Below are 23,665 nucleotides of genomic sequence, written 5' to 3'. Positions count from 1 at the left end.
TAGTAGAAAGATACATTACTTGTAGTAATTAATACACGATGGTAATACTGGTAAGAGTAATAATAAAGTATGTTGTTATAGCAAGTAGCAGGAAAGTTTTGAGAGGTCCTTGCAACTGTATGTGACATCCAAGTAATATAAAACATCCAACAATCAAATCTAATATTAAATATCTGTGTGTGTATAAGTGTGTGTGTATGAGATACAGTTTATTTAAAACATACGTATACAAATAGAAGAGAGGTAAGAGAGAAGAAAGACAGAAAGCATTAAACCAGGACTTGAGATAATATACTATGCTAAAACCTAGTGAGTTGTCAGAGTTAGCCAGCCCATAAATCTGGACAACAAGCAAGTACTAGGATTTTAACATACTCCACACAATCTAGGATGACACTGTATTTCAAATTATGAAGGACTCTTCTTCAAGAGAACTGCACACATCCACCGAATAATTACAAAAAAAAAAAAAACGTAGAAGAAGAAGAAGAATAGTGGTGGGAGTGACATATGCAAGAATTAAGAATACAGTAAATGGTCAAACAGTAAATGAAGCGGTTCTGGAGATCTAAAGTCACTCATACACTTCATGCAGGAAATTCCATGGTCTTTTCTTATGGAAATAAAGTCTAATGGATCCTAGTGATGAGAACACCATGCAATAATACCAGTATATTCCCTATTAAGAATGGGACACACACTCCATGCTGAATCCCAGGATTATAATAAAATGTTATGCATATCTTAAGGATTCCAGTAAAAGACTGAACATTTTCAACACATTATTCTCACTCTTAGGAATGTTCAGTCTTCACCTCTATTCAGACATTACATCTGAATCTTCAAAAATACTACCAGTAGCTGATTTCATGTACAACAAAACAAAATAATATTCATATGAAATTCTTAAAACAAAATTACAATATGTAAATGAACATTTTCTAATGTAATACAGAAATGCTGCAATTCTCAAGGTAATATGCTATGACAACAGTGACATGAAGCAGAGTACTGTACTGGTATGCTGAAAACTAGAACAAGAAATATATCTCTGTAAGGTGGATTTCTACAGTAATTACCTATAAATGAATATTTCTATCTTACAACTCTGTGATTAGGACTGATAATGAATGTTGGAGCTGGAAAAGAAAATCCCTGAGAAAATATTAGAAATGAAATACCTCTGTTCAAAATTAAATTATTGGTTAAGAATTATACATATACTTGAGATACTGCCAAAAGAATCTCAGACATAGAAACATAAATCTTGGACAAACTTATTTTTCTGGATAGGAGGTGGAGCAGAGTTTTTTTGGTCTTTAGCCATTAAATTTACTTTGAAGAGATGAGGCGGTTGTTGATGATGATGATGGCTAGTGGGCAAGGTTTAGCTGCTTCAACTTGAAGAGGGAATAATGGAGCTGCACACAGTGTTAATATGTCCAGCAGCCATCAGAATTGCAATGGAGAAGTTCACCTCACATGTCTAGATTCACTTTTGAATTCTGGGGATGAAATGAAACATATAAATAAAAATAAAACACCAGCTTACTACATAATATTGTCAAGATTTCCTTTTTTGAAATTAAATGCCATATTTAAGATGCATCATGGATTTCATACTTGGAATAAACAACAAAACAATTTACTTGTCTATTATTTATACCCTACATCCAAGTTAAAAGTTCCTTTCATTTTTTTGGTTTTCAGTTTGCAGTTACTGATAGAATTCTAAGTTCATTCTATAACACTTGTCATTCATAAAAAGCCATATCTCACAATGGGCAAGCCAAGTTGCTAGTGAGGAAAATGTCATATTAATGATACAGAATCCAAGTTATTTTACCTAATTTTAGACCACCAATTGTAATTCTTCTTCTTCTTCTTCTTCTTCTTCTTCTTCTTCTTCTTCTTCTTCTTCTTCTTCTTCTGCTGCTGCTGCTGCTGCTGCTGCTGCTGCTGCTGCTGCTGCTGCTGCTGCTGCATTTGTTCAGCCAAGGTCTGCTGGATGGATTCATGGATTCACTCTCCTTTTAGCTCTACTCTGGCGCATAACTGGGTGGGCTGATGCCCTTCAGATCTTTATGAAACATATTGGCCCATCACTGTTTAGGTTGTCCCTTTGGTCTCCTATTGATGACTTCTACAGTACAACCTATCTTCTCCCTCTAGCTCATGTCCAAACTATCACAGATGGCTGTAATGCATTTTATCTTGGATCAGTGCAGTGCCAAATCTTTCCCTGATGGTTTCATTGGAGATGCAATACAGTTTAGTGATATCAGCTGTCCATCTCAGCACCTTAACTTTCATTATGCCTAGTCAGTATTCTGCCTCAGGCTTAGTTGGATGACAGTGCAACAGGTCAAATGACAGTGCGACAGATTTTTGATTTGAGATGGTCTTTCATCCTCCAGTCAAAGTGACTCTGGTCATTGTTCAGCATTCATCCAGGTTGCAACTATCCTTGCATTGACCTTTTTGACAAGTTGGCCATCGTCGAAGATTGTGGAGGTACTGAATCTTATCATTTGTGTTAAGCCGTTGTCGTCTACCTGGAAGATTCTAGCTGTTTGTGGATTTGAAATCATACCTAGGTATATTCAGTTTCCTTTCATTGAGGCACAGGCCGTATTGCCCTAACTGAATGCTCCATTCTTGGGTTTGGTGCTGCTGATCAAGCTCTGTGTCAGCGGGAAACATCGACCACTATTTGGACAATGATCCAGTCTAGATTGAAAAATCAGGGTAAATTTTCATCTACTGATTGCAAAGAAGAACACTTTAATAAACTACTACTTTCATATTCTATTGTATTTCATACTCGTACTTCCAAATTATATGAACAACAAATATACAGAAAGCAAGCATGCTTGTAGTTTTACGTGACTTGATATTTTGATAATAGTCATGGGATCTCCTTTTTGATAAGGAATCTGAACCACAGGGATGTGATTTTTCAATCTAAGAATTCCACATCCATTGGTTCCTGCTGCACCACCCAGCATAGGCTACCTTCGGGAAGCATGTCGCAGGCCTCAGGGTAACTTCATTCTGTCTTCGGGATCATGTAGAGAGGGCGTGTTGCCTGGGAGCTCTGTGCTCCATGGCAGTCCTGACTTCTCTTGGAGTAAGCAATCTTAAATTTTCTAATGTAATTCAATTTCAATTCATTTCACATTTTAACTTGTTACAGGAGTTTATCAGTCAATTTTATCAGCATTGAATCAAAATAAATTCTTGATGGGTGTAAGAGTGTTTTACATCCATCCTCACGTTTACACGAGGCAAGCTTTTCTAACAGTTTTGAAATTTAAAATTAAATTTCTCACTAAGATTGACCTCAGTAAATCAGCTTCATTTGAAATTTTTTTTCCTATGACCTGTATTTCTCTTTAGTGAAGGTGGTCGCTTCACTTTTTCTACTTGTAATTTTTTTTAAATATTGACCCATTCTGTGCAGTGGACTTATTTGCCTTCACATCTAAACTTCAAAAGGTAGTTTCCTTCAAGACTAGTTCCAGTAAGACTGTAAGAATGCAACTTAATTACATCGGGGTTCGTATTTCTATTTTGTGTTTATGCTACCGGCAGCATTCTTTATTTTATTTTCTTCTGTGTGTGTTATAATAAATAGGTATTAACTAAATTATTCTTTGGCTGAAGTTTTGGCCACAAAAATCCTTCGATCCATAGCCTAATAGGATTTCTTCCACTGTCCACACTTGCCATTAGCTGCCATGTATTTTTACCTTATTAAAGTTTGATGTTGTGATGTGTTTTAAACAGGGCCAAATTACTGCAATGCCACTGGGCCCATATAATTTTCTGGTCCCCTTACTTAAACTTGATAAGACAAAATTGCAATTACTATTATTTTAATATAATGATGCCTTTGCTGGCGAGGTGTAGTGTCTACAGTGCACTGTGTCTTCAGGTATAGGCTAGAATAAATTTGTTACTTTCATTGACCTGTCTCGGTCTCATCTTGGCTTTGACAATATTAAAGTGACTGAGGTATGGGTGATGCTAGTAATACCATTCCTTAGGCAGCCAGTCCCTGCTATGAATGGTGTGAAAATGTCACTCATAGGGTCAGTTGGTGCATGCATTCAGCGGGCGTGGCAAATTGATATGTAATAGCAACGTCTGGCTCAATGAGGAAAGCAACGAGAAACTATCTCACTCCTCATTTCCTTAGCAAGCCTTTACAGTGATGCCTAGGCTACCTATGACAGCTGTTGGCGTAGCTGTGGATGATCAAACCAGCCTTCGGGCTGAATACCCAACATTAATATAATTAATATATATAAAATAAGAGTTTTGTCTGTACATTGCTCAGAATTTGAAAAGAATGGTATTTCTGTATCGGTCATGTCCACAGTAACAAGGAAATGCACTTTTAACTTTTCCGTAATTTCTGTCTGTCTGTCTATCTGTATGTATGTATGTATGTATGTATGTATGTATGTATGTATGTATGTATGTATGTATGTATGTACACGTATCACTAGAAAACGGCTAAAGAGAATTTAATGAAAATCGGTATGCAAAGTAGGGGAATAAGTCGCTACAATATAAGCTATAAATAATTTTATTCACGCTGATAGAAATGGTAGTTTAGGGGAAGGTCTAACATTTAATTTTCAAATATTTATGTTATTAGTGGTCCTATCTTAATAATAATTGGTATGCAAAGTCAGCAAATAAGTACCTAAAATCTAGGCTATAAATAATTTTATTCACGCTGAGTGAAATAGTAGTTTAGGGGAAGCCCTAAAATTTAATTCTTAAATATTTAGGTCATTAGTGGTCCTATCTCATTGAAAACTGGTACATAAAGTAGGAGAATGAGCCACTACAATCTAGGCTATAAATCATTTTATTCACGTTGAATGAAATGGTAGTTTAGGGGAAGGCCTAAACTTTAATTCTCCAATATTTATATTATTAGCGGTTGTATCGATAAATACTGCAAAACCAAAGTTATATAGAATTAAATTTCCATCCATTTATGTCTTATATATTTTTACCATACCGGTTATGATAGCACAGATATTCATGAATTTGTATTTTTGTTGCTAAGTCCATATCGACGCAGAGCCACAAGAAAATGGGTTAGCAGAATTTAATGAAAATCGGTATATAGAGTCGGGGAATAAGAAACTACAGTCTAAGCTATAAACAAATTTATTCATGCTGGAAGAAATTGTAGTTTAGGGGAAGGCGCCTAAAATTTAATTTTTAAATACCTATGTTTTCCTCCTATCGAAAAGTACTACATAACAAAACTTACAGAATACAATTTCTGATCATTTATATTTTATTCAGTTTAACCGTACCGACTACGATTAGTGGTATTTCAGAGTCAGAAGGGAACTAAATGTGAAGGCCTACAATATCGAAAGCGCATAACATTGATCAACAATAATATTACATTGACCATTGTTTGTTGTGATGTTATTTGTCTCTTATGCTGCCTCTCAACTCCGATAGATGGGATTACTGCTGCGTACCGAATATAATAGCCTGACTGAATATTGGCAGGAAATAGCCGGGGAGTTGGAAAACTTTCTTCTTTAGCTTGCCATTCCTCTGGTTCATACATTTTCTGATACAGCTGGTGCATAACACACTGGATCTTCATAGTATACCAGTTATCGATCCCTACTCTGACGCGCTGTTTTGAATACATACTATTCTTGTTCCTTCAATTAATTGGATCTGTTTTGAATAAGCAGTGTGCATACGTAAGACAAAGGCTGTAGTAGTAGTAGTAGTAGTTTTTTTTTTTTTTTTTTTTTTTTTTTGTTATGGCAGGGGAAAATCTTTTAGACACCACTCTGTGTGGGAGTTGGATTTCCACCAACTAAAAACCCCTGCCCTCTTCACTCAAACCATTCTGGAACTGCTTGTCGGCATGACATCAGAATGGAGTGATGTATGTTATTAAGTTCTTCCTTTCTCTTCTTTCTCCTTCATCCCCATAATGCTTGTCGCCATTGCCTTTACTGTGTTCCAGGCAAACGGGCTCTCTAACATAATCTGAACCAGATTCCCTGGCGTGAGTTGTCGGCCAAGTTGTTGGCAGGCTTTTCTTCGTTCTTCTTCCCATCGAATACAGTAGAAAAAGGTGTGTTCTACTGTATCCCTTTCAGAACAGTACCAACAACCATCTCCCTGCGTCTTTCCCATCTTCATGGCGTATACGCCGAATCTTCCATGTCCTGTCAGGATCTGCGACAGATAGTAATCTACCTGCCGATGTCTACATTTAAGCCAGTCTCCTATGTTGGGTATTAGCTTTTTTGTCCATTGGCCAACATCGGTTGTGCCATCCCATCGGTCTTGCCACTCTAGTAAGAGTTGGTTTCTCGAGGCTTTCTTTTCCTCAGCAGATATAGTTGCACCCCTTTCATGCCAAAGTTTTCTCTCTGCAACGAGGAGGTCAATGGGAATACTGGCAGCTACAACTTGTAAAGCTGCTGTCGAAACAGTTCGATATGCACAGGTAACTCTGAGTAGTAGTAGTAGTAGTAGTAGTAGTAGTAGTAGTAGTAGTAGTAGTAGTAGTAGTAGTAGTAGTAGTAGTAGTAGTAGTAGTAGTAGTAGTAGTAGTAGTAGTAGTAGTAGTAGTAGTAGTAGTAGTAGTAGTAGTAGTAGTAGTAGTAGTAGTAGTAGTAGTAGTAGTAGTAGTAGTAGTAGTAGTAGTAGTAGTAGTAGTAGTAGTAGTAGTAGTAGTAGTAGTAGTAGTAGTAGTAGTAGTAGTAGTAGTAGTAGTAGTAGTAGTAGTAGTAGTAGTAGTAGTAGTAGTAGTAGTAGTAGTAGTAGTAGTAGTAGTAGTAGTAGTAGTAGTAGTAGTAGTAGTAGTAGTAGTAGTAGTAGTAGTAGTAGTAGTAGTAGTAGTAGTAGTAGTAGTAGTAGTAGTAGTAGTAGTAGTAGTAGTAGTAGTAGTAGTAGTAGTAGTAGTAGTAGTAGTAGTAGTAGTAGTAGTAGTAGTAGTAGTAGTAGTAGTAGTAGTAGTAGTATGACCTGGTCTAGAATAACAGTTTAGGCCTATTCCAAATTATAGCACAAAGTTCACTGAACAGCTCAAAATTCAACCCTGAAAAGAGCCGTTTCTTAAGAAAAGCTTCTTCCTCTTCACTTTTATTAAATTCTACATTCGTTTAATTCCAAGTCAGATAGATTATTCCGCGCCAGTGTAGTGAATTGATATTTTCCAAATCATCGTGTACTCCTAGGAAACAGAATAGTAAAGGGCATAATTTTTGCCCTGGGAGTCTCCACTATTCGACCCTCTCCCCGCCGAAAAGACGAAGAATGTTCGCAAATCACGGTTGTCTGCGGCTTGGTCATTCCAGCTCTGGAACTTTGGACTGTTAGATCAGCAGTGTAGTCCTGTTTGTTTAAAGTGAGAAAATGTGTGGTGTTTCATTTGATTATTTCATATGAAACCATTGCTTTTAATTGTCCCATTCCTACTGACGTCATTGTAATGTATGTACATTTTGGTTGGGAAAACCACTAAGACAGTCTTTCGGAGGATGTAAAAAGGCAAGTGGAGAGCGAGTGTCTACCATTATAATGAAAACTCCCCAACCTGATCGAGACTGATGGTATGCAAGCGGGTCTACCACTACAGTGAAAATTCCCTAACTCAGTCTTCATATGAGAAAAGATGTTTGGACCGAGCTCGATAGCTGCAGTCGCTTAAGTGGAGCCAGTATCCAGTATTTGGGAGATCGGCAGCCCTGAAAATGGTTTTCCATGGTTTCCCATTTTCACACCAGGCAAATGCTGGGACTGTACCTTAATTAAGGCCACGGCCACTTCCTTCCCACTCCTGGCCCTTCCCTGCCCCATCGTCGCCATAAGACCTATCGATGTTTGGTGACTTCCCCGTCGCGTTTCTGGGGTAACGTTAAGTGCTATGCAATTTAATACAATCTTGCTCACAACATGTACACTAGAATTCCGTATACAATGTAAAATTCCGTAGCAAAGCATGGGTACATCAGCTAGTAAAGTAATATAGTTGATGCCTCTAACCTAAAATATCAAACATACATTAATAATAATAATAATAATAATAATAATAATAATAATAATAATAATAATAATAATAATAATAATAATAATAATAATAATAATAATAATAATAATTTGTCTGAGAGAACAGACAGCTGTCAACTCTGCACCGTTCACTGTCCCATCTTTTAGTTTAACACGTAATCGTGATGAGAGTGAAAATTCTCAAATTCTATTAACCACTGATTTCCGTGCTTCAAATCATTGAAGCCAGTTGTTGCAAATTGGGATGTCCCTTCAAAACATTTACAAGTAGCACAAAAAAGAGATCGTTGACTACAGGAATAAACCAAATACGTTTCATAATGTCTCCACTTAAAAGCTTTCTTTCAACTAGCACTTTTGTCAGAAATCATTGATTGTCTGGATACATCTGCATAGAATTACAGAAATTATACTGATACAGTTTCACTTCACTTTTAGCATAGTAGTCTCTAGTAACATTATTCATAAGCCAAAAATAAGGGTAATCGTTTGAGTTAAAAATACCTTCTCTTTATACTAGATCGTCTTCATGATTTTCACTTATGGTTCCAACAGCAGATAAATGAAAATACAACTAAAACTGGGCATACACTCATCAAAGTTTTCTCTGGTGGTAAAATTATTTTTATTTTTGTCATTGCATGAGAGGAAGTTGTTTGAGTTATAGTTTGGATCCTGTGGAAAAACAAGTCTAATCTTGGTGTCTCAGATACAATGCACTTTCCCTCCTCTTATTCTCTTCTGCTAATCTGGAATAACTTGCGCCACTTACTGTAATTGTTTTCGACCTTCCATGTTGTATACGCAACACAAAAAACAAAAAGAAAACACTTAATAAAACTCTCAAAAGATGAATACAAATTGCTTTCACTTTCACAAACTCCTGGTATTGTGGGAAACTAGCGGCCTTCCTGATTTACTCAACACCACAGGGTTGTCTCTAGGTGGTGTTGATCTGCCACCCACTTGACTAAGTTGAAGCCTGAAGTCATCTTGATACCCGTACACAGAGCCGAGGGGGCTGTGTTTCAACATTTATAATACAATTACTGACAGCTTTCATATAAGCTGAACAAAAATTTTGTTATTCATGTCGGGAGCTTTTGCTTTTGAATACCACAAAAATGTGTGCCTTCTAAAAACTCGTTTTCAAACTATCAGAGCTTTTCGTTTTTGCCGCCCCATCAAATTGCTGTCCTGGTCCCAGGCCCATAAGGCCCACACCTAACTACGGTTCTGGTTTTAACAAGAAATTTATTTTCATGTTTAATTTTCTTTCTTTTATAATTTGTATTTTTGTGTGCTCTTCCATTGCTACAATTTGAAACTATCAAAATATATTACAGATGATAAGGAGAGAGAATTTCAGAAAGGAAGACAGATGAGTTGTATGATTAGGAAAGGAATTAGAAATGAGCTGGTTGGAGGGTAAAAAGAAATGGAAAAACTGGGATTGATGAGGAGAGAGTTCGAGGACAGCAGTATACGAAGATGTGGAATTTATCCTTGTCTTTTTGCATTTTCATGTTTGTCCTTGTCTCCTCTTTCTATTGCTCCCTTATTCACAGTGACCTGCATTTTTATGCTATTATGTGTTCATGTTCCTATCATTCCATACATGACTTGACTTGACATGTATTTGTTCCTTTCCATCAAGAACATGAGCATCAGCAGATACGTATCAGGGTGTCTACAGATCTAAGCAAACCATTTTTCATGACTTTCATGAACATTTCCCAAAATATTTCGTGAGTCGATTGAAACAAGCAATAATGAATTAGAAAGAAAGTATGCCCACAACTCAACCTTTCAGCACTTTCAACAAGTGTCCTCACTCGGATTCTTTCTTGCTAATTAATTTTATGTTATTTTATTTATTTATTTACATATTTCATGCCCACATTGGAGCACTTAAATCAATACATTTGAGTTAATTTCTTCTTTCTCTTCTCCCAGAACTTTCTCATCCTCTCCGACCTGGAAACCCTTTGTGTGTCCAATATAGTATATTGTTTCCGTTCAACTGTTTTTAGTTTAAGACTTATGCTTTTGTTCTTCAAAATCCTCTTCTCTTTTCTGTCTTTGATTTGTTGCTGAGTTATACCCAATTCTTCCAAATCATCCTGAACTTCTTTGAACCAATTATTATTGATTTTATTTTTCAAAAAGTAATCAAATAGTTGTTTCAATATCCTGGTGTCTGGTAATCTTGATATGTGACAGAAAAAGGAAATTCTTCTTTTAAACAATTTAGATATTATTGATTCACATTCATGATAGACAATGTTGTTAGGCAACAATCTCCACTGTCCAACAACTTGGTGTTTTTTATTAATAATCGTTCTAAGAATTCTTCTATCAGTTTTCTGTAATTTGTCTGCTGTAGATTTGACATTTAATTTAAATGAAGTTTCACTAGCATATGTTGCCTCTGGTTTAACTATGGAATTATAGTGTTTCAGCTTAGTGTTTATCGAAAGAGACTTTTTTTTATATTTTTTTTAATAGGTTGGCCAGGTAAGTCTTAAATTTAGTTGTTCTGTGTTCTAATGCTTCGTTTTCATTTGTGTTCTATGTTATTATTTCCCCAAGATATTTGAATTTCTGAACAATTTTAATCTCTTTATTACTGTTCAGTTGAATAATTGGTAAATCAACTTTAAAAGTTGGCATCATTTCTGTTTTTTCAAATGAAATTTGTAATCCCAGTTTTTTGCTATAATTTCTAGTTGTTCAATTTGAAATTTAGCCTCTTCTATTGCATTTGCAAGTAATGCTAAATCATCCGCAAAATCAAGGCAGTTGAGTTTAATACTTCTACCGATCTTGATAGTTGGTTGGCATTTCCTGTTCCATTCATGCATAACCTTCTCCAATGCACAATTAAATAACAATGGTGAAAGTCCATCTCCTTGTCGAAGTCCAGTTCTTATAGTGAATGATTCTGATAATTCACCTCTAAATTTAACTTTTGCCTTCGTATTTTTAAAAGTTATACTAATGAGGTTAACAAGTTTTTGGTGTAATCCAAATTCTTTAAGGCTTTTTAATAATGAGTCACGATGAATACTGTCATATGCTTTTTTTAAATCTACAAATGTGATGACTAGACCCTTACTTCGAACTCTTTGGTGCTTCATTATCTATTTTAAACTAATGATCTGATCTGGACAGCTTCTACCTGGTCGAAATCTTCCCTGATATTCTCCAAGTTCTTGGATTCTTGTGTATATAATCTTGGATAAAATCTTGTATGTAATATCAAGCAAGGATATCCCCTGATAATTATTTGGATCGGAGTGATCACCTTTCTTATGCAGCGGGTGGATTATCGCTGTATTCCATTCCTCGGGAAGCTTCTCCATGTTCCAAATATCAATGATGTACTTATGTAGGTTTTGAATAATCTGATCATTAGCATTCTTCCATATTTCTGCTACTATTTGATTCTCTCCTGCTGCTTTGTAGTTTTTAAGTGCATTAATTGCTGTTTTCACTTCATTGTAAACTGGTGGTATAATCTTTTGTAATGGAGTTTTATTTTTTGGGTTAGGGTCAAATTCTAAATGTCCCACAGGATCCTCACAATTAAGTAACTCTTTAAAGTATTCTGGAAGGATGTTAGCATTATCTTGATTATTGTGTGCCATTTTTCCATTTTTATTTCTTAACATAAGTGTGGGAGGGGTAAACTTAGATAGATATTGCTTGATTGTTTTGTAATAGTCTCTTGTTTTATGCTGATTGAATGTTTCCTCTATAGTGCTAAGCATTTCCTTTTGATAATTTCTTTTAATTGTCCTAATTTCTTTAGCTGTTTGTCTTCTGGCATTAATTAGTTATTTTTGAGATTTTTCTGTTTTCCTCTGTTGATCGTTTAACCATGCCTTGTGCCTTTCTTGAATTGCTTTATCACATTCTCCGTTCCACCACGCATGTTTCTTTCTCCTTTTAATTGGAGCGATTTCTTCAGCTATGGTTTTAAGTTTGTTGATCATTGTGTCTAATTTGTCATTTAAAGGTGTTTTGGATCTCTCTAAATATATCTTATTATTTATTAAGTAACTGGGATCATAATTTCTGTAAGTGCGGCCAGTATCCAGTATTCGGGAGATAGTAGGTTCGAACCCCACTGTCGGCAGCCCTGAAAATGGTTTTCCATGGTTTCCCATTTTCACACCAGGCAAATGCTGGGGCTGTACCTTAATTAAGGCCACGGCCGCTTCCTTCCCACTCCTAGCCCTTTCCTGTCCCATCATCGCCGTAAGACTTATCTGTGTCGGTGCGACGTAAAACAACTAGCAAAAAAAAAAACATTATTTCTCCTTGCTTTGAGATGATTATGTTTGTGTTTCCTTTTTGGCGTTAACTTGATTTTTATTTTTGAGATATAATGATCGGAGTCAATGTCTACCCCACGGAGGACTCTGACATTATAAATTTCTTTATGATAATCTTTATCCATAGCAACATGATCAATCTGAAACTCTCCCAATTTTATGTTATACTTATATTTATTTTGTACATAATACATTTAACAGGGTAATTACACAAAAATATTGCACTTTCCATTGACACATAATTAAAAAGTACCTACTTCTATTTATTTAGTACTTGAGTTTGAATTACGGGTGTCACTATGTTAATTACAGTATCCAGAAGTCTTAAGACTCAAAAATATGTTATTATTTTAAAAATCTTACACTTTCAACCATATGACAAAATACATGGTTTAGAAAGAAGGTTAGCAACTCTAGTACACCATATACTTGAGATAACAGAAGGATGAAGACAGTAATTGATTACTTATTGGTGGAAAGTGCAAGTCGCAGTTGTTGGATGACTCTACCTGGAGAAGCATTTGGATGGAGACCATCCAGTAGTGGTAGAGATAATGAGAGAGAGGAAATTTGAAAGAATAAAAAAAATACCAGAGAAGAAAATAAAAGTATGGAAATTATAAGATAAAAATGTACAAGAGATAATTTTCTAGTTGCTTTACATTGCACCTACACAGATAGGTCTTTTGGCGATGATGGGACAGGATCGACCTAGGAATGGAAAGGAATCGGCCGTGGCCTTAATTAAGGTACAGCCCCAGCATTTACCTGATGTGAAAATGGGAAACCACGGAAAACCGTTTTCAGGGCTGCCGACAGTGGGGTTCGAACCCACTATCTCCCGGATGCGAGCTCACAGCTGCGTGCTCATAACCGCATGGACAAGAGATATTGAAACAACAAATTCCAGCAATGGAAGTTGGAAATGTGGAAGGGTCCAAGTTTAAAGAAACATTTGTAAGCTGTGCAAAGAACACCTGTCTTAGAACATCTGCAAGAGTAAAAGAAAAGGAGACATCATGGTAGAAAGAGACAGTGAAGGAATTTGTGAAAAAAAAGAAGGAAGCAAGGCAAGGATGTAACAGAGACACAAAGGAAGAATGTAAAAGTATCAAGAAATTAAAATGTAAAAAAATTAGTAACTGAAGAAAAGAGGAAATCCAGAAGAAATTCACAAGAGAAATAGAAGAGCATGAAGAGGGGAGCAAAACAAGGCTATATGTGCTTGTAAACAGCAAGAGAAGAGTATGCACAAAGCAGAGGAAAGATGAAGGTTGAGAGTTACTAACACAGCCACAAGAGATAAAGAAAACATGTGAAGACTATTTTGACAGATTCCTGAATGTGAGAAATAGTGTGTGAGACAAAGTGATACAGTATGAAGACACAGAAAATGATATAACAATGTTAACAGTGGAGTCAGAATTAAAAGGATAAAAATTAGGAAAGCAGTTGACATTGATGAAATCCACATGGGATTGATACCTAATGGAACAAAGTTGAAGAAAAGGAAAAGAAAAAAAAAAATAGTGGAAGGAGAGAGGAAGTTGGAGAACTACCATAAATGCCCCAAGCTGCATAAGAAGTGGTGATCATGATGATGATAAAAGTAAACTTGTTTATGAAAAGCAGCATGGCAGTGATGGTTTATTCACTGTAGAGACTAGTAAACTTCACATATCTTAAGTTCTTCTTTGCTATTTTTATAACCTGAAAATAAAATTCAGGACTTTTTCAGGACTTTCATGATAAAAACTCCAAATGATGACCTTTTCATGACATTCATGACATGTAGACACCTTGATCATAAGTGTGAATGCATTTTCAAAAACAGGTGGCTGTTCAATTTTCCTGTACAGATATTAATAGCCACACAACAACGACGACGATTGTATGGCCTCAGCAACAATTTAAATTTGATTCCATTTGGAGTTTCAATGTATTGTTTTACTCTAGGCCTACTAGATGGCAGAGAAAACCAAATCTCTCTTGGGTGTCGATGGCTGAGGTTTAATGAGTTTTGTTGGGTAAACACCAAATTTGTCACCACAGATACTGACATCGTATGACATGGAGTGTCGAATTGACTTTCTTTTTCCGGTCTTCAAAAATCCGACTACCTCTGCTGGGTTTGAACCTGTGATACTGAGTTACAGAGGCTGCCAACCACTGATCCTCAGAGATAGCTAATGCTTAGGCTGATGTCACAACTGTATCATCTGCAAGACTAGGGACTGTAATTGGACGTAAGCCAGGCATAAGATGACAACCATATTCAATAGCAATAGCTGCTTCTGATAATTGGTTAACTGTGGTCAGTTGCTAAATGAAACATTTGTAAGCTGTGCAAAGAACAGTGGTGGGAAAGAGGAAACTCCTGCTTGAAACTTCCCTTCAACTCTATTGCTCAGTCTTCTTATGGTTTACTTCATTTCCAGCTGAATTATGCTCCTGAAGATTTGCAATTAGGGTGGCTAACTCAGTGGAAACTGACAAAGACTCGGGAGTTTTCCAAACATGTAGATGACCTATGTTATCAAGTACCTCCTTAATGTCTAAGAACATGATGGCATCATATTTTTTAAATTTGGAATTTATCAATATAGTACAGAGAACTGAACTTAGGCATGGAGATTAAATTTCGTTTTGATGGAGGCCTTTCCAATCTGGCAAGACTTCACTCACAAAGACGTACTCTGGTTACCTGGGTGACAGAACCGCAGTATGCCGATGACACCGCATCTCCTGCTCTAACACCTGCAGAACTACAACAGTCAGTCGACTGCTTTAAAACTGCATGTGATCGCTTTGCTCTTGTCATTAATGCAAAAAAAGGAAGGTACTTGCACAACCTGCCCCAGAATTAACACTTCCTGAGTTCAGTATTTCCATCTCAGACACAACACTGGAACAAGCTGATAACTTTTCATATCTAGGAAGCATCTTGTCTAAATGGTGTACCTGTGAACAAGATGCTGATAAAAGAATTGGGGCTGCCCATGCAGCATTCGGATGGTTAATGCACAGGGTCTTCATGAATAATGACCTAAAACTGCATACTAAACTCATGGTGTACAAAGCTGTTGTCATTTTCACGCTGCTGTATGGCTGTGAAACTTGGACACTCTATCGCCGTGATATCAAAAAACTTGAGCGCTTCCACCAACAGAAAATGAGATTCATCTTGAATATTAAGTGTGAGGACTATGTGACCAACACGGCAGTTCTCAACAAAGCGCAGCTAAATAGCATTGAGGCAACAATCATCGCTCATCAACTGAGATGGTAACGCCATATTCACTGCATGGGTGATACCAGGCTTCCCCGCCAAATTCTTTATGGTGAACTTTGCTCCAGCAATAGACCTCATAGAGTCCCTCTTAAGCATTTTAAGGACCAGCTGAAACACATCATGAAGACAACTGGTATAGATATACAGACATGGGAAGAATGTGCTGTGGACCGCTCACTGTGGCGGAACACTACATCCACTGCTGTCAACTTGTTTGAAAGAGAACACCGCAGACATCAAGAGACCAAACGACAAGCAAGAAAACTCCATCAATTACAACCCTGTCCTCCTCCATCCATTCAGTGTGATTTGTGTGGGCGTATGTTTTATGCCAGGATTGGTCTGTTTAGTCATCGTAAACACATCCATAAACTGAGTTGAACTGGTCAATGTATGCAGGAAGAAGTTATAGATACTCACATCGAGTTACAGCCGACGACAGATAATTGAAGTGCTGATGTGAATACGAGGTGATCTGTTGTATCCTCTCTGTTGTTAATTGAACAATATGCATAGCTACGGTCTACATCTTCTGTGCAACACCCTTTCCATGACTCATTGCACAAAACAACATATGGTGATTGGGCACCATTTTCAATATAAAGCATGTCACCTATCATGTGTGTAGGAATAGTTCTAGCAGATTCATGTTGGTACATGTCCATTGTCAAGCATTCTTATTGTTATCTAAGCAAGCATACCATCTTTTTCAACACATTTGTCAATACATGATTTAGGCCAGGTGTACTGTCTACAGCCATACTCGTCATTGCTTTTACACCATCATCTTTTTTTCACAGTTGTGTGAAATGTAGTATTTAGCTCCAATTTTAGCATCTGTTAGGTGGTTTTTGTTTACAAATGAAGAAAAACTTAATCAATTTGCGGAGAGAAAATGACCATATAAACACACAGATTAATATGAGATATCCTGAGACAGCCAGGACTTGTTCGGTTGGTATGTGGGAAAAGTATAAAGGGAAATCAAGACATGAATATAGCAAATATAGGATGGAACACTTATACAGAGATGAAGAAACTAGCACAGAATAAGTTGGCATGGCCAGCTGCTTCAAGTCAATCACTATAATGACCATCAAAACCTCCTTATTGAAGTCTCATGGAACTTGTTTCCTTTATTCTTTTTTCTTCACCTTGGATTTCCACTGAAATGACCCTAAGCTAAATTCAATCCACTGTTAAATTATTCTGGATCAATCATTCAGTTACTTTATAGTAATAGGTACTGAAAAGGAACGCACAAAAGGATGAGAACAATGGCAGGTCAGTATGGGAATAGAGAGCAACAGAAAGAGGACATAAGAACAAACATGAAAACACAAAAGGACAAGGACAATCTACATCTTCATTATCTTTCAGTGAAATCAGATGGGGAGGAGATAGATCGCATGTGGGAAGACGTCCTGGAACAGAAGATGTGTGCAGATAGAAAGAGATGGCGAGCACACTTGTACAGCACACCCGTGAAACTGGAGTTGGAAAATAATAATAATAATAATAATAATAATAATAATAATAATAATAATAATAATAATAATATAATATATAATTATATTGTCCTTGTTGAGATGTTGAGATGATCAAAGCACTAGGAGAGGTAGGACAACAGTGGATGTACAAGGTACTAAATAGAATCTGGAAAGAGAATGTAATACCCAATGACTGGAAGCAAGGAGTCATCATCCCATTGTTGAAAACAGGTGATAGAAAGAAATGTACCAACTACACAGGTATAACTCTGCTGTCACATGGCCTCAAAATCTACGAATCCATCCTTGAGAGCAGGATTAGAAAATATGTTGAACCTACACTTGAGGAGGAACAACATGGATTTAGACCTCATAGATCAACTATAGACCTCATTTTTGCCACCAGAATGCTCTATGAGAAGTATTGGGAGAAAGGTAAAAATGAAGCTTTTACAACCTTAGGTCTCAAAATCAGCAAAACTAAGACAGTTGGCTTGGTATTGAGTAGAAACTCTCCAACTGTTCATCTAACAATTGGAGATGAGGAGATGGATATTGTAGACAACTTCCAGTATTTAGGTAGTGTTCTGTCATCAGACAATACCATACATCAAGAGATTAGTAACAGAATATAGAAAGCTTCCAAATTCTATCACGCTGTACGTCAAATACTTTGGGATGAAACATTTCCGTTAGTTTCCAAGATCAGCTTGTACAAAATATATCTAGTACCTATATTGACGTATGGCCTGGAAGCAGCAACACTTACTGGACCAACAAAGAATCGTCTTCAGGCAACAGAAATGAAGTTTCTCCGTTCTTGTCTACAAAAAACAAAAATGGATAAAATAAGGAATGTGGGTATCCGACAACAGCTTGGAATGGAAAGTGGAGACTCTAGAAGTGAAGAGATTGCAATGGTATGATCACATGAAAAGAATGAACCCTCACATGACTCCTCGAACATACTTTGACTACAATGTTCCTGGGGAGAGACCAAGAGGAAGACCTCGTGATGTTTGGGAAAAACAGATAACGAAGGACCTTGAAATTAGAGATGTAAACTGGTGTCGCATATACGAGCAGCATCTGTGGATGGATAGAACAAACTGCTGGAGGCTCGTACACAACCACACCCAGCTTGCTGGAGCGAAGAAATGATGATGATGATGATGATGATGATGATGATGATGATGATGATGATGATGATGATGATGATGATGATGATGATGATGATGATGATTGTCCTTGTCTGGCACTTCTTATTCCATACTGATTTGCCATTGAGTTTGTCCTATTATGCCTTTCTTTTCTTGTTCCTATCTCTGTATGTATGACCTACTTAATAGTAACAGTTGAATTAATTGTATTCTTGAGAGAGTTGTACTCTCTACCAAGCCCAAATATGCAACACCTAACAGAAGGCCCCTTCTTCCATCATTTCTTTTATCTAAAGACCACCAATGTCTCACACAACTTCTCTCAAACTATTTACATACTCTGTCTGTTTTGACATCTTATCCTGCTAACTTAAAATTGACCAAAAAATGAAAGGAACTATTTCACTACAGTACTGCAAGAATGTTTCCTTGTTCCATATTATTTCAGTTAGTCTAATCTTAAGGTACCCACACAAAGAACAAGAGTAAAATTATGGCTATGAACAAACATTAGAAAGAAATACAACTACATATGAACTATCCAATTTCTATGTCACTAATAAAAAAAATTAAAATACCAGTATTTTGTTTGGTAGATTATTCTCTCTGCTGCAGACTCATTGTAAGGTGGTATGAGCATGCCTTTAGGTTAAAGGTTATTTCTTGTAAGGGATGTGGTGAACTGCATGCCAGGAAAGCTTTGTTAATTCCTAGTTAAATGCTATGAATGAAGAAAAAGCCATAACAATAAGTATGGTAGTGCTGGGATTTTGAAAAAAGAGGATATACATGCTCAGAATTTTTCCACTGCATGGATTTTCTTTCATTTTGATATTTATGTGGTAAACAAACTGCATAGAAGACACAGAAGCATGCCTTTGAGCACTGCCATACTGTTCAAGCATATACACATTACAGAGAGCATTTTATAGTACTCGGATGTACATCTGGCAAGCTTCCTTTCATCTGCCAATTGCATGAACCTTATTGTATGTATATTAAGTTAAAAATGTAAAGAGGAAGAAGGAGAGAGAAAGATTATACAACCAATGAAAGAAAATAATTCACTCTCAAGAAAGAGAATCTTGAACAATATCCAGAGACCATGGAAACATATACTGTACAGTAAGTTTGAAGGGGATGTAGTGTGGTTAACAGAAGAAGTTAGAGAATTTATATTCAAACATTCAGATCTAGAAATATCAACACCTTCCTAAATCTGCTAATGATGGAATTATCAATGTGAAATTGTAATTAACACATGTATAACTGTAATTAATAGACCTTATTGTATAGTGTAGTGATGGGATGGAAGTGTACCTTGCTATTGGCAAAGAGCAATCCAACACCTTCCATGCACACTTGCAACAGTCCTCCCTCTCCAGTCTTCATGTCCTGGACAGGGAATTCTCCTCCAAGCTCAACCCCAGACAAAGCTCCACTTCCTCGTGCAGCTGCTCGTTCCATGGCCTCCTTGATGCAATAGTACAGGTCCTTACACTGCAGAGGATAAGATAAGATGTCTTATTTATCCTGAACAAGTTAGGGATGTATTCCCTTACTTACACTTAACCAGTCTTAACCTAATAAACTGATACTATTTTTATTTCATTAATTGTATGGTAATTACACAGAATAGATGAAACTGAGAAACTAAAAAAAACAAATAACAGCACTTTAAGGTCCACATTCTGCCATCTGAGTGTCAAAGGTGTGACGGAACAGGTCATTTGTACTTCTAGGATAGGAATGCAGAGAGCAGCACTAAATAAGATGCTCGATAGTCCACAAGTCATAACACTGCTGAGCTGGACTGGAAGTAGCTGCAGCAGCCATGTCGAGCCCTAAAGCTGTTGATGAGGTGGCATCAAAGCTTTCTTGGGAGGTAAAAAATGTTGGCTTATTTGTAGGATCCAAGGAGTGAGCACTGCGGACCACTCATCCTTCCAACTTTGATTTAAATCAAATGCATCTGTGATGAGTTTGCCTGCAGTAACACGGGTTGGTCTCCACGAATGAATCATCCTTGTGATGGAAGATAGAATTCTTGATGGAGTGGCAAAGAGGGGGATGCCTTAGACCATGTTAGCTTCCCTCCGCATGGCTTCACAGTACCAGTTAAATGATAAAATATATTGCATCACTCCATCACTATTAGTAGTAACAACTTCATTTAAATAATGGGTATAAGCACAAGGATATGCAAATCTTGCAAGATTTTTTTTACAATTGGCTTTATGTCGCACCGACACAGATAGGTCTTATGGTGATGGTGGGATAGGAAAGGGTTAGGAGTGCAAAAGAAGTGGCCATGGCCTTAGTTAAGGTACAGCCCCAGCATTTGCCTGGTGTGAAAATGGGAAACCACAGAAAACCATCTTCAGGGCTGCTGACAGTGGGATTCAAACCCACTATCTCCCGGATGCAAGCTCACAGCTGCGCAGTCCTAACTGCATGGCCAACTTGCCCAGTCTTGCAAGATTTATGACAAATTCCTTCCAAACAGAATTTGAAATGTGAGGTTAAGTGTGTATAACTATTGAACCCCAAAACATCACACAAGTGGGCAAGAAAACTTGCACTTGTAACCAATAATTCTTACTCCACAAGGGGAGGGAGAACACATACTGTATTTAGAACTCTAGGGTTAATGGTTGACTATAAGGTTGACAATTTCATCCAATAAAAATCTGGAAGTTAAGAAAGAAAATGAAAACTAGTGAAATGCTATCCTTTTAAAGATTAGATAGAGGACACTACAATATCAGCCCCACCACCGTTATACCAAATGAATGGAGAGTTTCTATAGTAGCCCCTGTGTATAAAGGAAAGGGTGAAAGACATAAAGCTGAAAAATAGAGACCAGTCAGTTTGACATGCATTGCATGTAAGCTTTGAGAAAACATTCTTTCTGATTATACTGTATTACATGTTTGCAAAATTAATAAATGGTTCGATAGAAGGCGGTTCGGGTTTAGGAGAGGTTATTCCACTGAAGCTCAACTTGTAGGATTCCAGCAAGATATAGCAGATATCTTGGATTCAGGAGGTCAAATGGACTGTATTGAAACTGACCTGTCTAAGGTATTTGATAGGGTGGATCATGGGAGACTACTGGCAAAAATGAGTGCAACTGGACTACACTAAAGAGTGACTGAATGGGTTGCTATATTTTTAGAAAATAGATCTCAGAGAATTAGAGTAGGTGAAGTTTTATCTGACCCTATAATAATTAAGAGAGGAATTCCTCATGGCAGTATTATTGGACCTTTATGTTTTCTTATATATATATACATAAATTATATGAGTAAAGAAGTGCAGTCAGAGATAAGGCTTTTTGCAGATGATGTTATTCTGTACAGTGTAATAAATAAGTTACAAGATTGTGAGCAACTGCAAAATCACCTCTTTAAGGTTGTGAGATGGACATTAGGCAAAGGTATTATGATAAATGGGGTTAAAAGTCAGGTTGCGAGTTTCACAAATAGGAAAAGTCCTCTCAGTTTTAATTACTGCATTGATGGGGTGAAAGTTCTTTATGGGGATCACTGTGAAGTACGTAGGTGTTAATATAAGGAAAGATCTTCATTGGGGTAATCACCTAAATGGGATTTTAAATAAGTGGTACAGATCTCTGCACATGGTTATGAGGGTGTTTAGGGGTCGTAGTAAGGATGTAAAGGAGAGGGCATACAAGTCTCTGGTAACACCGCAAATAGAGTATAGTTCCAGTGTATGGGATCCTCGCCAGGATTATCATTTAAGAAAAGACTAGGAAAGTAACAGATAGGTAATTTGCAAGCTGGGCGACTGCCTTAAATGCAGATCAGGATTGATTGATTGATTGATTGATTGATTGATTGATTGATTGATTGATTGATTGATTGATTGATTGATTGATTGATTGATTGATTGATTGATTGATTGATTGATTGATTGATTGATTGATTGATTGATTGATTGATTGATTGATTGATTGATTGATTGATTGATTGATTGATTGATTGATTGATTGATTGATTGATTGATTGATTGATTGATTGATTGATTGATTGATTGATTGATTGATTGATTGATTGATTGATTGATTGATTGATTACCAATCTCTCATTATCCAGAAGTTGCCAAGTTGAGGCAAATATAGTTCCTCTCAATATGAATCTACCACTCCTCAACCATCATTATGTTCCACTCCAGATCCCATTGCCTTATGTTATTCTTAACCTGGTCTATCTATCCATTATCATCTTATTTTTTTCAATGTTTTTTGTACAATTTGTTATTCCATTGTTCTTAACCTGGTCCATACCTTGCATTGTTAGTCTTCTGTTTTCAATCTGTCTTTCTCAATTTTATTACTAAACTTTGCCAAAATTCATACTTTTCCTTTCTTAGCCCATCTGCCTTTCTCTTTTGTAACATATGTGGAACTTTTATTCACTTCTCAAAGCTGTTTTGGTAGAATGTTTATATACTTGGGCACTACAAACCATAACAATAAACAATAAGAATAATTAACACTAAAGTAAAGCATTGCATGTATTGTAGTTCACACTGTTCACAGTTCAATTGCAAATCATATATGAGACAGTATGAGGTTCATGGACCGAAAGTCATAGTGTGGTATGTGGGATGTAGGTGGTATCCAAAACAAAGAGGACAGATGTTAGCTAGTAGCATGATTTACTGAGCATGGTGACAAGATCTTTGCAGCTTAAGCAACCTGTCCTCATCTGACCTTGTCAAGCAAGTGCAAGCAATGAACCTAGAGAGTAATTAGCTCTCCACAAAGTGCAGCACCTTGACACTGTGGTGAAAGATTATTCACTACTGTAGAGGTTTCCCCTACACATATAATTTAGAAAACTCATTTCTGTCATTGAATTTAATTTTAGTTCTTCTTTGTCATAGACTGCTTTAACTGCATAAGTGAAAGCCTTCATTAATACCATATATACACAAATACTCAGTGCCATTGAATAATGTGCGCACTCTAATTTAAATGAGACAATGAAGTTGGTATGTGGGAAATTGGGAGTGAGATGTGTAGATCCTAATAGGTGGGGTAAGAGATAAGGATCTAGGCTCAAATGGCCTTCATTGAACTGCAATGGTATGTATATGTTAGGGTGTTTGTTTAGAAGAGTTAAATTCAGGGAAACAGAGTGGACTAGGGAGCGATGATGAGAGTATAGGGAGCTGGAAGCCAAGTAAGATGACTAAGTTGCTACTATCATGGAAAAAAGTATAGGCACTCAAATTAATACTGTAGTAAAAGGTTTATCCTTTGTCCCACACAGAAACAAG

The 23,665-nt window shown here is 36.8% G+C and overlaps 1 protein-coding gene across 1 annotated transcript in view; it reads right to left on the bottom strand.

Annotated features, from left to right (window-relative positions):
* Positions 1-23,665, bottom strand: part of Rab3-GEF (Rab3 GDP-GTP exchange factor) — a 517,470-nt gene that overhangs the window by 75,937 nt on the left and 417,868 nt on the right. The window contains exon 36 of the mRNA XM_068226364.1: positions 19,679-19,858. Within this exon, the coding sequence (XP_068082465.1) occupies positions 19,679-19,858 (180 nt within the window). The remainder of the gene's footprint in view (positions 1-19,678; positions 19,859-23,665) is intronic.

This window comes from Anabrus simplex, chromosome 1 (genome assembly GCF_040414725.1).
Source record: "Anabrus simplex isolate iqAnaSimp1 chromosome 1, ASM4041472v1, whole genome shotgun sequence".
Classification (NCBI taxonomy): domain Eukaryota; kingdom Metazoa; phylum Arthropoda; class Insecta; order Orthoptera; family Tettigoniidae; genus Anabrus; species Anabrus simplex.
Note: the sequence above shows the minus strand (reverse complement) of the source record. Positions and strands in the feature narration are given on the sequence as shown.